This window comes from Lampetra planeri, chromosome 10 (genome assembly GCF_965212315.1).
Source record: "Lampetra planeri chromosome 10, kcLamPlan1.2.h2, whole genome shotgun sequence".
NCBI classification, from domain to species: domain Eukaryota; kingdom Metazoa; phylum Chordata; class Hyperoartia; order Petromyzontiformes; family Petromyzontidae; genus Lampetra; species Lampetra planeri.
The window spans coordinates 3,667,788-3,680,666 of record NC_136116.1 but is presented as its reverse complement, the minus strand read 5'-3'; the positions used below and the strand labels follow the sequence as shown (position 1 = coordinate 3,680,666).

The following is a 12,879-nucleotide window of genomic DNA, read 5'->3' as shown; positions in this document are numbered from 1 at the left end:
TCGAGCATCACATTTTAAAGAAATGTTTCGTGTCATTTGCACTGTCTGTACTGTACACGTTGTTTTTTCTGCCTTATTTCTCTAATCGCCTATTTATAGAAGCGATTTTAACAGCAACATCGTTTTTTTCATCAATTGTAAATATAGCATTATTACATGCCCGATTCTATGCACGTTCTTGTGCACACTCGTGAATGTTAAGTGCTTAATCAACCAATATTTGCATATACATTCTTAATTGATTTGCTTATTTATTTTTGGTGATTTTCTTACCTGTCCTATATTTTGCACATATTATCGTGTTTGTGTATTGTATTGTTGCTGTAACTTTCTGACCCTCCCCTACTGGACATCTGTGAAAAATGGCTTCACAGCTCGTCGGATTTCTCCAGGATAAACGAAGAATCTGATTCTGTTGATGCGCATTACTCATCTAATGCACTAAATAGTGTGTTCACGCACCAAAATGTATCGTGTCAACCGCCTCTGACCATACCACCCGCAATCCACCTAATGCCGTCAGATTTCAGAAGCTAAGCAGCGTTGAGTCAAATAGTGCTTGGATGGGCGAACACGGCCCAACGGTAGCGCATTTGCTGCTTGTGGCAGAGGTTCACTGTTCGAATCCATTTGGCCGCCCTGGTTAATACTGCCGTCTAATAATAATAATAATAACACTACTACGCTGCGTCTGCTTCACAGTGGACATTATAGATTTCCCGGACTAGAGTTGAACATTGTGTGTCGGCGTCAGGGTCAAAATTTTCCAAATTGGAAAAATTACCTGCAAATTACTCAAACGTGATTATACCGGCAGAAAAATGGTCATTTGCAGGCCAGGTGCGAAGTCACCTTTGTGCTCACAAGAACCAGCTATGATGGAAATCGCTCTGCGACACCGCAGCGTTACAGCAGGGCACTATATCAGCATCAAATCATTGTCACCAAGCATTTCAGGTGTTATAGGCTGTAGGGCTACATGCTTGACAGCAGAGGGAAGTTAAATAAATTACCTCAAGATACCTCTACATTCATGCTCCCCGTCTTCATCAAAGCCTCACAGTCCGCATGGCTCGGGGAGGCCCTCCTCCAGCAGTGGATCGATCGAGGGCTTGTTGTAACGTGTCCATTCGAAACCATCTCCAGCTTCTTCTTGGTTCTTTCGGTAAAGTCACGTAGAATGGAAATAATAAAATAATAACATTATTACATGCTTTTATTTTTATTATTTTATTATTTCCATTCTACGTGGCTTTACCGAATAAACCAAGAAGATGAATCCCTGCAGTCACGAAAGCTTTAAATCGAAACTATCTCCAGCTTTTGACCACAACATCGTCACCAAGTCACAGGGCTCTGGAGGACTCGTCAGGCGGTGCCCTGCCTGACTGTCTCTCGCCCCTCTGTGCAGGGTGACAGGGGTCAGTGCGGAGCCGCCGGCGAGAAGGGAGACAGGGTGGGTGAGACCCGAGCGGTTAACACGGGAGATGATTTGCGCTGATAAGAGTGTTTACACCAACATACACATGTATCAACAAACATACACATGTACAACCATAGACACGTGCAAACTATACAGATGTACAACAAAGGCAAATATAAAGATCCCCCCGTGTAGCCTTAACAGACTGCCGGGGCAAGCGCTGTTAGCGAGCATCTATGATGGCCGGCATGGCGCACGAGGGGGTGGGTGGCCAGCACCACGCCCGACCGCCTTTGTCTCTCGAGTGGCGATGTTTACACATCTCACCAGGTACTCATTTGAGGCTGATTCGACCTCGGGGAGACCCAGGACCGGTTGAGATAATCGTCACTGGTGATAGCCATGAGCGGGAATCGAACTCGGGTCGCAGGAGTTTTTTAAAATGAAAACAACTCAACACATTTGTCAAGAACACCGCATCCTTCATAATATATATATATAACCTGCAACGTTTCAGGCGATGGCCCTTCTTCATAGCACATGAGCAGAGGCCAGAGAGAGAGAGAGTGGATTATAAGAGTTGTAGATTGCACTTTGCACCATGGGGCCTGATGGGAATGAAATGTGAAAACAGTTTCCTGATGACCAGTTTTTAAATAGGTGTTTGAATAGTGACCTGGTAGTTAACTAATTAGTCCCAGAAAAAAGTTTTCAATAATCAAAAAGTATTACTATATAAAATCTGTTGGTATGAAAAGTGAAAAAATACATATGTACATATGCACAAACATACACACGTTTGCATGGTTCCACATGCATATGTTGGAACAAGTATATATTTGTGTAACTATGCTTATCAATGTACTGGAATCATATTTACACAGGCGTATGCATCTACAATCTCATACGTAATGTACACGCATTGAACTGGTAACTCTTGCACATATTTGTAACGGGAACGTATTTACACAAAACATGTACACACACAGAATACAACATTTGACGCCGCGGTGGCGAGATGTTAACTACCTTGCCTGATATATAGGAGGTTATGGGTTCGATCCCAAAGCTGACGCCAGTATATTTGGAGTTTGCATGTTCTCCCCGTGGTCGTGTGGATTTTTCTCCGGGTCCTCCAGTTTTTCCCTCCACATTTCGTAACTTGCTTTTTGATTATTTGGCTGCTATGAATGTCCACATGATAAGCTACTTCATTGGGCCATCATTTGTGGCCAGGTCGCTTCTGAAAAAGAGCTATACAGCTCAATGAGCCTTAAAAATGTGTGTAGTTTAATTGTATAGTTTGACCCGTACATGCAATCATATGCAAGTCATGTAAACTATCATCGTCACACGAGACTTTGCAAATCCACATGAGCGAAAGCGGAGCGCGCGATCACGCCTTGGCAGCTGGACGATGATTGATCACCGCATGCCAATAACCCACTTAACAGACAAATCTTGTTTTGTTCCTCACGCCTGCCAGGGACCAGACGGGCCGAGTGGTCCAAGGGGACCCGAAGGCCCGAAGGTAACGGCGCCGTGTGACGTCACAAAGGCGGCACCCGCGGTTGACGGCCTCCCGTTTGTGTGTGGGGGGTGTTGCGAGCCCTTTGGCGTGATTGTGATGCCCTCGACTAATGTGTCCATCTGACCTTCAGGGGCCTCCAGGACCTTCAGGTGAACAAGGCCTCGAAGGCATCCAGGGACCAAAGGTACGGTTTGGTGCAGGGGTGGGGGGCGGCGGTGTGGTTAATTGAAACATTCCACGCACTGCCCGGGTGAGATATATTCAGAGCGAAGCGTGTAATTCCTCCAATGGCCATGGTCCACGGGCCACTGAGCGTTGCCGCCGCGTTGGCCAGATGTTATCTCCCTAGCCTGGTATGGAGGAGGTCGTGGGTTCAATCCCAACCCTGACGCCTGCTGTATATTTGGAGTTGGCATGTCTCTTTCCCCGTGATGGCGTGCATTTTTGTCCAGCTCCTCCGGTATTTCCCGCCATATTTAGAATCAACACGCGTTTAAGAGTATTTGGCTGATATAAAGTTCCACGTGATAAGATGCTTCGTTGAGCTATCATTTGTGGCCATGTCGCTTGTGAAAAAGTCCTACATAGCTCGGTGGGCCTTACCTGGTAAATAAAGTAAAAATAAAGCAAAGAGCCTGCAACCGTGATCGTTTAGCTGCATACCGACTGCCCGGCCAGGGTTATGACATTTTTTTCTGAACGAGATTTGTTCAGTTGGCTTCATAATGCGGCCTCTTATTCTCTGCAAAAGGTCAACATAATGAGCTTGCAGGCCAGCTCTGCGTTCAAAACTGGAAATATAGAACCGTCGTTGTTAGCCGCAAAGAATGTGAGAATCGGAGAGAATGCAGAGATGTGCTGAGAGAACAAATGTCAGATGAGACAACATTTGATGTTATCAGAATATTTACCGGGTCCGCTGGTAGACTGAAGTAGTATGTGCCGCGTGAACAGTAGTCAGAGCCATAGCAGCGAGAGGTACACACTGGATACGGTGTGCTGGGTACAGACATTTCTTCTGCGTCTCTAACCCATACAGACCCGGTTGGAATTGAACCACACCGTGGTATACAATGTACGAGAAACATACGTGGTACAAGGGAAACCTGGGCAAAGCGCTTATCAGCTCTGCAACTTACTTTACGCATTTCTTTACTTCACACGCGGGCTCTTCTTGGAGCGTCGTCCGTAAACACTGACTCTAAAGCAACGGCGCCGTAATTATGGCATTACTGTCACGGTCACGTGCGCCACGGAAAGATAACGGGCGGGGAAATCTGACAGCTTACGAATGTTGGCTCCTCATCAAACCACCGGCAGCAGTGGGTTAGCACGCAGGTGTCCGGTTGGCACGCACGTCTGGAATGCTCGGAAAACGGCCGTGCCCGGTTTATTAAATTAACGAGCGGCTTGCGGGCCCTCCCTCTGATCGCTGCTTCCCACGGCGGGTGTGGTGCGGTCGGGTAGACGACGGGTGGAAGCTCGGGCTCGGTGCGTCAGACGCGTGCGTGTGTGCGACGCTGCAGATGCTGACAGCTGTTCGTCGGGCAGGCGTGGCCGCGCGTGCCCGGGCCTTTTCCATTCAGCAGCAAAAAAAAGGCAACTTTTACACGCGTCCGATGGCATTTTAATGCCCGCAGTAGGGCCACCCGTAGGTGGGAGCACAAAAGTGGCAATTTTTGACCCAGGACTTCACACAAAAGAGGGCACCCACAACGGGGCCGTGTGTGTTTTTTGTTGTTTCCTGTCGCTAACGAAAAAGGGGGCTGCACGTGACACTCTGCCCTGGGACTCCAAGAACCGTCCGTGTAGCACAGTTATTTGAAGTGGATAGTTATCGTTTATGATGGGGATTATTTCTCCAAAGAGGTTGTCGAGCAGCATTATTATCGATGGCTGAGTTATTATTGAGCCATCTGAAAGTGTTCCAAATAATGATTGGGGTAAATATGTTTTGGCAGCGGCGATCAATGTTGTAAATATATACCAGTTTCGCTTTGGACAGATTTAGTGACCTTTTTTTGAAAAATCTTATGATGGACTCAACCACGTGTCGCTTGACATACTTTACAGTGGTAGTACAGCAGCAGCAGTCCTTTATTTATTCAGTAAAACCTATTGAGCCTCAGCACTCTTTCTCAGCAAGGGGCCTGCATTGGGATCTATGGACAAGCTTGTCGATCATCATTCTACTCCTTTGGCTGTTGCTGCTGATGCAAATTCTGCTGTTGCTGAGGACCATTCTTCTATTGCTGCTGGTGATAAATACAATGCTGCATCTGATTGCTGCTGCTGCAAATTCTGCTGCTGCTGCTTATGATGATGACCATTATTATATTGCTGCTGGTGATAAAGCCAATGCTGCATCTGCTGCTGCTGCTGCTCCCACAGTCGCTGAAAATGATGTTGACGCTGATAATGATATTGGGTGTCTGACTGTGCACGGTGGAGGCTTGTGTGCAACACAGTGACAGTAAAAGGGCCAAATTCGGTGTCTGTGCTGCCGCTCCTATTAACCGGTCTACGCCGCAGATGGCCTTGGGCTGTGGCTGACTTGTCTCGCACTCCGTGGCTGCGGCGATGTTTTTACTGTGCTTTGGGTTGGATTTCACCTGTCAAACAAACCAAATTGGTGAAAGTTTTTTTTTTCTGTTTCTCCTGAATAGCTGTCTGGACGTTTCTGTCAGCCTCAGTATGCGCGCTAAAAAAACGACGGCTACCAGTGAATTAACAGATTAGGTTGTTCAAAAATAGAAGTATTGTTTTTTTGAGCTTATTTACACAGCATACATCCAGGCATTCCTCGTACAGATGGACGGGCATTCATTCCTCCCTGGGAGATGTTGCCCCTATGACGAATATGGAAATGACATGCGAGCGACACGCGGGCAGGGGATCATAACGAAGGCACCGCCGACGAGAAATGCGCATCGGTCGCGTCGCTCACGCCAGGACTACTCTACGATGTTGTCCGCTCTCGTTGTCTCTCTCTCAGTTTCAGCATTGGGAATGTCGCAACGTCTTGTTTCTGCTGTGGGCTCGGTGATAACGAAGAGTTGTCAAGCAAAGGGGCGCACAATGCACATTTCGCTGCCTTTCTCTTACAAAAGGACTGAGTGTTGCGATGGGGCAGTCGTTGTCGTTTCACGCGGAGGCAGGGCTGTTATTGACGAATGTGTTGGGTCATTGTTTTGTTATTTGTGCTCATGCACCACTGCCATCGCATGATCACCAAATGTTTATTTTTCTTTACAATTCAAAGATTGACTTTAGAGTTAAAATGTGGTTTGTAGCAAGGTGCACATTCGATGCTCAGAAACGTAATTTTTATTTCCACCATCAACAGCCAGGGTCAATCCACCGTGGCACGAAGGCCTCCCCACGTTGTTCCCATTCCTCGCGGCATTGAAATTCCACGATCCATCTCACTCCTGCACCCGAGCTAATGTTATCTCTCCATCTCCCTGGTGATCTGTCATTCCATCACCTGTCTTGTCCTTTGACCATCATCCCTTCTAGCCATGCCAAAGCCTGCCTCTTACGTCGCTTGACAGTCAATACGATGTCTCTGATTGGCATTGTTCCCTGAACAACGCGTCCATCTTTCGATTTCTCGATGTGATTCCCAACGTTCATCATTACGTTATCCCCCGTGTACTTTTACACTTCTTCCGTTGTTCTTGGTGGATTATCTTTCATTCACTTTCATCGCTTTTGTTTTTTCAACGCGTAAAAGTTTTGCCAATCTAAGAATGGCTGCCTGGGCGCGATGAGATTTACACTCTCGTCGTTCGAGTTTTAGCGCCTTCGTTGGCATGGAGGCACAGACTGAGCCGTCTCCTGTGTCTGCGTCGGCGTAAAAAAAAACAATTCTAAAAGCGTGAGAATGATTTAAGTTCGCAACGCTATTTACGACAGCGTCCAGACTTCGGACTTCAGCAGCGGGGGAGTTTTTATTCTCTTTTGCATTTTTCTTAAAAACCGTGTCCTGGAAACGCGTTCGTGAGAGCATTGGCGTCGGTGGCTTTATACTCGGTCCCGAAACTCGCGCTGCCGCCGTAGCAGCTGCTCAGTTTCAATGCCACCCCGCAGATACTCTGGTTTGCATGACAAGTGTCTTCCTCTGTACGGGCAACATCTGAAGATAAGATGCATCGGCTATCGTTGTTCCGAAAGCATGTTTTGTCCACAATAATTGGCACGTTATTTTCGACCGCGATATTGCAGAGTTAAGTCACCTGCACGATACGAGCTGCCATAGTTTGTACGCGTAAAGCCGTCACTGAAAGTCACATTCTTTATTGTATTCATCGTTGGTGCAAACAAATAATGCACAAATTAACCTGATAAAGAACTGCCAGACTTTGCAGAACGTCTGACATTTGCACAACTCGCAGACACAAAAACATTAGTATCGCGTGACAGAATTCCAGATTCATATCCCGCTGTCGCGGCGACGGCAGAAGTTGTGCCTTCAGATTAACTTTGTCCGGACAACCGTGTTCACGAACGACGCAGCATCAGTGGTAACCACAGGAAGTGGGGCCCGGGAGGAGGGGGCGGGTTTGGCAGTTCCCCCCGTCAGTAAAGGCCAAGGACGCCTCGGAGGAAGCATTTCGCACTGGGCTTCCAAAGAGATTTCACCGGACCCTGGTGGCCATTGAAGTCCACATCAGATTTAAGAAAATGTATTCCTCTGTTTCCAAAAAGTAGCTCTGATAAGGCACTGCGTGGTCAGTGACATCGAAACGAATACTCCTCGAACAGCAGAGCCGAGGAAAATGCTCCATTGCCAGTTGTGTTCCCAGGTTTGTCCAACTTTACTTTATTAATGACCGTTTTGTCATTTGGGAGATTTTCTCTGTCCAAATGATGTGTCCTGGTTGTTTTTTATTTGTAGCTCAGAGATGGCGACCCGAGATGAGATGTGTCCCTGCGGCGTGAGGGTGGCACAGGCTGGGAATCCCCAGGGAATGTCGCGGCTCTGGAAACACACCGGCCAATGTTTGCGGTCTCTGACGCCACAACGCCGCCCTTTTGTCCGTTGCCTGACTCGAGGACATGTGGACGCGGAGCGGTCTTGTGGGAAAAGCGAGTTCATTGTCAATTACCCTGGACCGGTGGGCATCTGGGTGCTTCGCGGGTCACTCGGCTTGACTTGCGGCAGAGTCGGTCAGGGCACTCGCCCTGGTGCGGCACAATGAATTATTGCGACTTGAACAGCTGAATGCAATAAAATTACGAGAGCCGCATTGCAAGTTTTTGTTTTACAGTCTATCATATTTTTCTACAAATGAAACTATAGTTAGCCGGCAGCGAGCATGACTGCACGCTCTGAGAGCTTATCTCTGTGTGCAACAATGAGCGGCATTGAAACGCGCCGTTTGGAGTGTCTGTCCGGAACGGAGAGCAGATTTCTGCGATTTTTTTCAGCGACTCGCGCGTCTGAAAACGGGTCACGAGATGCCAAAGCTCACTGGGCTGTCTGACCTACAGTACGACGGCCTGGCGCGTAAATACCCCAGCGTGCCTCTGCGACTCTGAATGCGCTGAAAGCGGTCCTTTAAAAATTAAAACATAAGGTGCATTGTGGCGGTTAACAAAATTCCCTTTCACGGGATTTGTTGTGCCGTGCGGGGGTGGAATTCATGACACATGCCAGGCAAATAAGTATGCAGGAGATGAACACTCTCACGGTGACAGTGTAGTGCGGCTGAGATTACAGGCAAGGGCGGTGGTAGGCGGGGGGGGACAGAACGGGTTGTGTGCGCGCACAGAACAGAGCTGTGGTGGCCCCAAGCTACTGATTCAGATGGCAAAAGCTGCCATGTTTTGTTTCAAATTAACCAGTTGATTCCCGCTTTTCAGTTTGAAAGGCGGGAATCAATAATAATTTCAGCTTATAAAACGCACAGTACTCGCTCGCTCTCGAAGAGAGAGAGAGAAAACAACTTAGAGACGAGATCGGGAACCGATGACGAGCGGTAAGGAGCAACGTCATTATCCGGCACCAATCATTGTCAAAGCTCTGCTTGCTATGTTTGGAGACAAAAAAATGAATTCGTGATAAATTATCTACCTTTCTGTTGCGGCTAACATGGCTGTGAACTTCGCTCACCAATTGCACAACCCATGCAAGAGGGCCAAGGTCGACCAGACTGATCGCTTTGTCTCACCCACGACTTTGTTCGACCACCGCCACACCGCGGCTCACGTCGCTTTCCGCTTCTTTGCTCGCACCGCCGCTCGCCTTTGGAGTTCCCTCCCATCGTCTCTTTCCCCAGAATGCTCGTATCCTAGATCCATTGAAGAAACGTACGGATTCTCATTATGTTTTACTATCAATTGCGTTATTTGTTGCTGACCGTTTGGCGTCTTAGGTGTTTGGGCCTGAGTTCAGCAACAGTGGTAAAACAAATAAAGGAGGCTTTAAAAACAATGGGAATATTACTTTTTAAATGTGAATACATTGGTATTAGGTAAAGCGCTTTATTCATCGTGTGGAAAATAAAATATCTTAAAACAAATATTTGTATTTATAGGTAGCGACAGATTGGAGCCCGGCTTACATTTACTTGAAGCATCTGCGTGCTCATATAAAACTGCTCGGCTCTTGAGCAGCATGGCAATGTCATATCTTTGCACGTGTGTGCGTGCGCGCGTGTGTATGCATGGGGAGCGATTAGTGCACTGCGCTACGAACCCAGCGACCCGAGTTCAATTCCCGCTCACAACCAATAACAATGTCGCATTTTTAACCGATCCTGGGCCTCCCCTAAGTCGACTCAGCCTCAAATGAGTACCTGATGCGGTGTGTAAACATCAGCACTGGGGAGACAAAGTCGGCCAGGCGTGGTGTTGTCGACCCATAACCTCGTGCGCCGTGCCAGCCTTTAATAGGTGCTCGCCAACAGCGCTTGCCCCAACAGTCTGTTAAGGCTATGTGGGGGATCTTTGTCTTTGCATGTGCCGGACAGGGAGAGAGGGGCTTGCCTGGCCCTCCAGGTGTGCAGGGCGAGGCGGGCATTGGACACCCAGGACCTAAGGTAAGCAGGCCTTCACCGCGTGACAGCAGAGGCCACGGGGCGACACCGCGCGACCTTCCTGCTGATACTCACAGCCCCAGAGAGACGGCGATGACGTCTTCGCTCGAGTGCCGGATCATCCTCGTAGCAAAACTAGCACGTGTAGCTACACATGTAGCTACACGTGCTGCGGGCCCCGCACTTTCAAGGGCCCCGCGCTAAACGCTTTCAAGCTATCAATTCCGGTTCAGTGATTCTGCACTTGCTCTATTACTATAGTACTATACTGCTTTAAACTTTTATGAACGACTGAGTGTTTAAGGTTAGCGATTTGTGGTATTATCTGTCTGTATAGCAAATGAAAAAATACAATTACTTTACCATGCAAGTTAAAATTGTGTGTTTTAATATTTATGTTTTTTAAAATTAAGGGCCTCTTTATAACATATGCTACAGACCCCGCACTAGCTTAATCCGGCACTGATTCGCCCGCAAGAGCAACGCGCAGACACGCAATGCCTCGCTGTCAGAAACGTTTCCTACGCAGCCATCGCTGTTCGCGGAGAAAGTACGCTTCTTGCAGAATACGCTTTTTTTACGAGTGTTTCTCAATGTTCTTTAAAAAAATTAACTTCGTACAATTGCTTCTCGTCCCCCATCACCCACAAACGCACACATTTGCCCAGGAAGCAGAGCAGAAAGATTTAAAGTTATAGCCAGAAGCGTTTATTGGATTAAAGAGACAGAGCTTAATAAGAGGCACCTACAGGCACGGGCGTACTTCTTGCTTTTCAGCCAAATTCTGATCGCTAAAGCCTCGGTGCACATCGGTGTTTCATGCAAAAAAAAATACTAATCGGTGTTAACACTTTGTTATTTTGTGCTGAGCCCATCTGTGCCTTTGGGGCAGTCCATAAATGACGTCACGCGATTTTGGCCGATTTTTGACCCCCCCACCTCGTCACACGGCGTCACAAAAAGTCAGACCCCCCTCAAATATGACGTCACAAAGCTATGCACCCCCCCGCCCCCCAAAAATAAAACATGCTTCAAATCGCTTTAAACTATTGTCATTGTAGTGCGTATTTAATGTGCCGCTGCACTCTGATGTTGTAAGAGAAAATATTTATCAAAAAGTCTATTTAATTAAGTAGAACGTGTTGTCTATATTTATTGAAAGTTGCGAATTTTGATTGACGTCACATTTCTCAAACCCCCCCCCCCCTCGTCACACATCGTCACAAATGTCTAACCCCCCCCCCCAGGTGCGTGACGTCATTTATGTACGGCCCCTTTTAGACGTTTACTTTTGCTCGGCTGCAACTTCAAGAGATGTCAATACAATGGAGATCAAAAGAGAGGCTCGCGCGGGCAAAACAGCGTCGAGCTTCGGGTCACGAGTGGCGATTTCAGAGCCCCAAGTTCTTTCGCAGCGCCGACCGGCATCATCACTCGGCACGCGTTCGGATCGTTTGAGGGACGAGATTCCTGGCGACTCTCGCTTTTACCGTTCATCGAGATTCGCGCGGCAACGCTTCAGAACCGTCACCGGTGATGCGTTCGTTGCCCGCAACCATCCCGGTGGGAGGTCTCCGTTTGGCTTTCATAAATCACGAGCAAAAACACCCCTCCTCGGCCGTGTGTGGGCTTCGTGCCGGCTGTGACAGAATGTGCAAGATTCACTGGTTTCATTGCGAGTGGGAGTCAGGAGCAACGCGCGTGCGCCTACGTGTGTGAGTGTGTGTGGGGAGCTGTTAGTGTAGCGGTGAGCGCGCTGCGCTACGAACCCGGCGATCCCACTCAGGGCCAGCACCAATGACGATTATCTGAACCGGGCATGGGCCACCCCTGGGTCGACTCAGCCTCAAATGAGTGCCTAGTGCGATGTGTAAACATCGCCACTGGGGAGACAAAGGCGGCCGGGCGTGGTTCTGGCTAGCCACCCCCTCGTGAGCCGTGTTGGCCTTCATAGGTGCTCGCTAACAGCACTTGCCCCAACAGTCTGTTAAGGCTACACGGGGGATCGTTGTCTTTGGTGCTGGTGGTGCAGGCGGCGGTGATGATGTCGCTCACCTTCTGTCCTCTTTCACCATGCGCACCATCCATTCCCGGTTCGCTAACAGCACTTTCCCCAACAGTCTGTTAAGGCTTTGTTTGTATGTCCGTGCGTGCGAGACGTGGTGGCGTAGTGGTGAACGCACCGAGCCGAGTTCAATTCCCGGTCATGGCCAACCAAATTTTTATTTTTATTAATTTTAATTTCATTTTTTACCTACGTGACTTTACCGAAAGAACTAAGAGTATGAATCCTTGCAGTCACGAAAGCTTCAAATCTAGAATCACAGTGAACAAATATCTGAACTGGTCCTGAGACTTGCCGAGGTCGAACCGGCCTCATTGTTGAGCACCTGGTGCAGTGTATGAACGTTCGGTGCTGGGAAGACAAAGACGGCCAGACGTGGTGCTAGTCACACCGTCCCCTCGTGCGTCTTGCCAGCCTTAATAGGTGCTCGCTGACGGCACCTTGCCTCGAGAGTCTGTTGAAGCTCTCCGATGCGTTTTCTAGACTGCTCCGCGTGTGGTTCGGCACGATGTCCGACGTTTCGCTCCGCGTGATGGAAGAACCTTCTCGAGAAACCCCGCTGGGTTTTTGGTTCAGTGGAAACAAAGAAAGCTCCTTTGGCGCAACCGCGTGGACCTACGCAGCGGGCCCCACAGACGCTTCTAGGGCAGTGGTGCTTATCTGCTTCTCAATCCAAAAAAAAAATGCATGTTAATAAATACATAGGGTGTGATGAAACAACGTTATTGTACTTATTTTTTTTTACCTTCTAAAAAAAAATCTGCCCATGTCTCGCACCCCCAGAAAGAGCATCTCGCACCCCTAGAGGGTGCAGCGT

At 48.3% G+C, this 12,879-nt stretch overlaps 1 protein-coding gene across 1 annotated transcript in view; it reads left to right on the top strand.

The window, feature by feature from the left end:
* Nucleotides 1–12,879, top strand: part of LOC144721128 (uncharacterized) — a 67,554-nt gene that overhangs the window by 18,708 nt on the left and 35,967 nt on the right. Inside the window, exons 10-13 of the mRNA XM_078598524.1 lie at nt 1,412–1,456; nt 2,910–2,954; nt 3,085–3,138; nt 9,932–10,000. Coding sequence (XP_078454650.1) covers nt 1,412–1,456; nt 2,910–2,954; nt 3,085–3,138; nt 9,932–10,000 — 213 coding nt within the window. The remainder of the gene's footprint in view (nt 1–1,411; nt 1,457–2,909; nt 2,955–3,084; nt 3,139–9,931; nt 10,001–12,879) is intronic.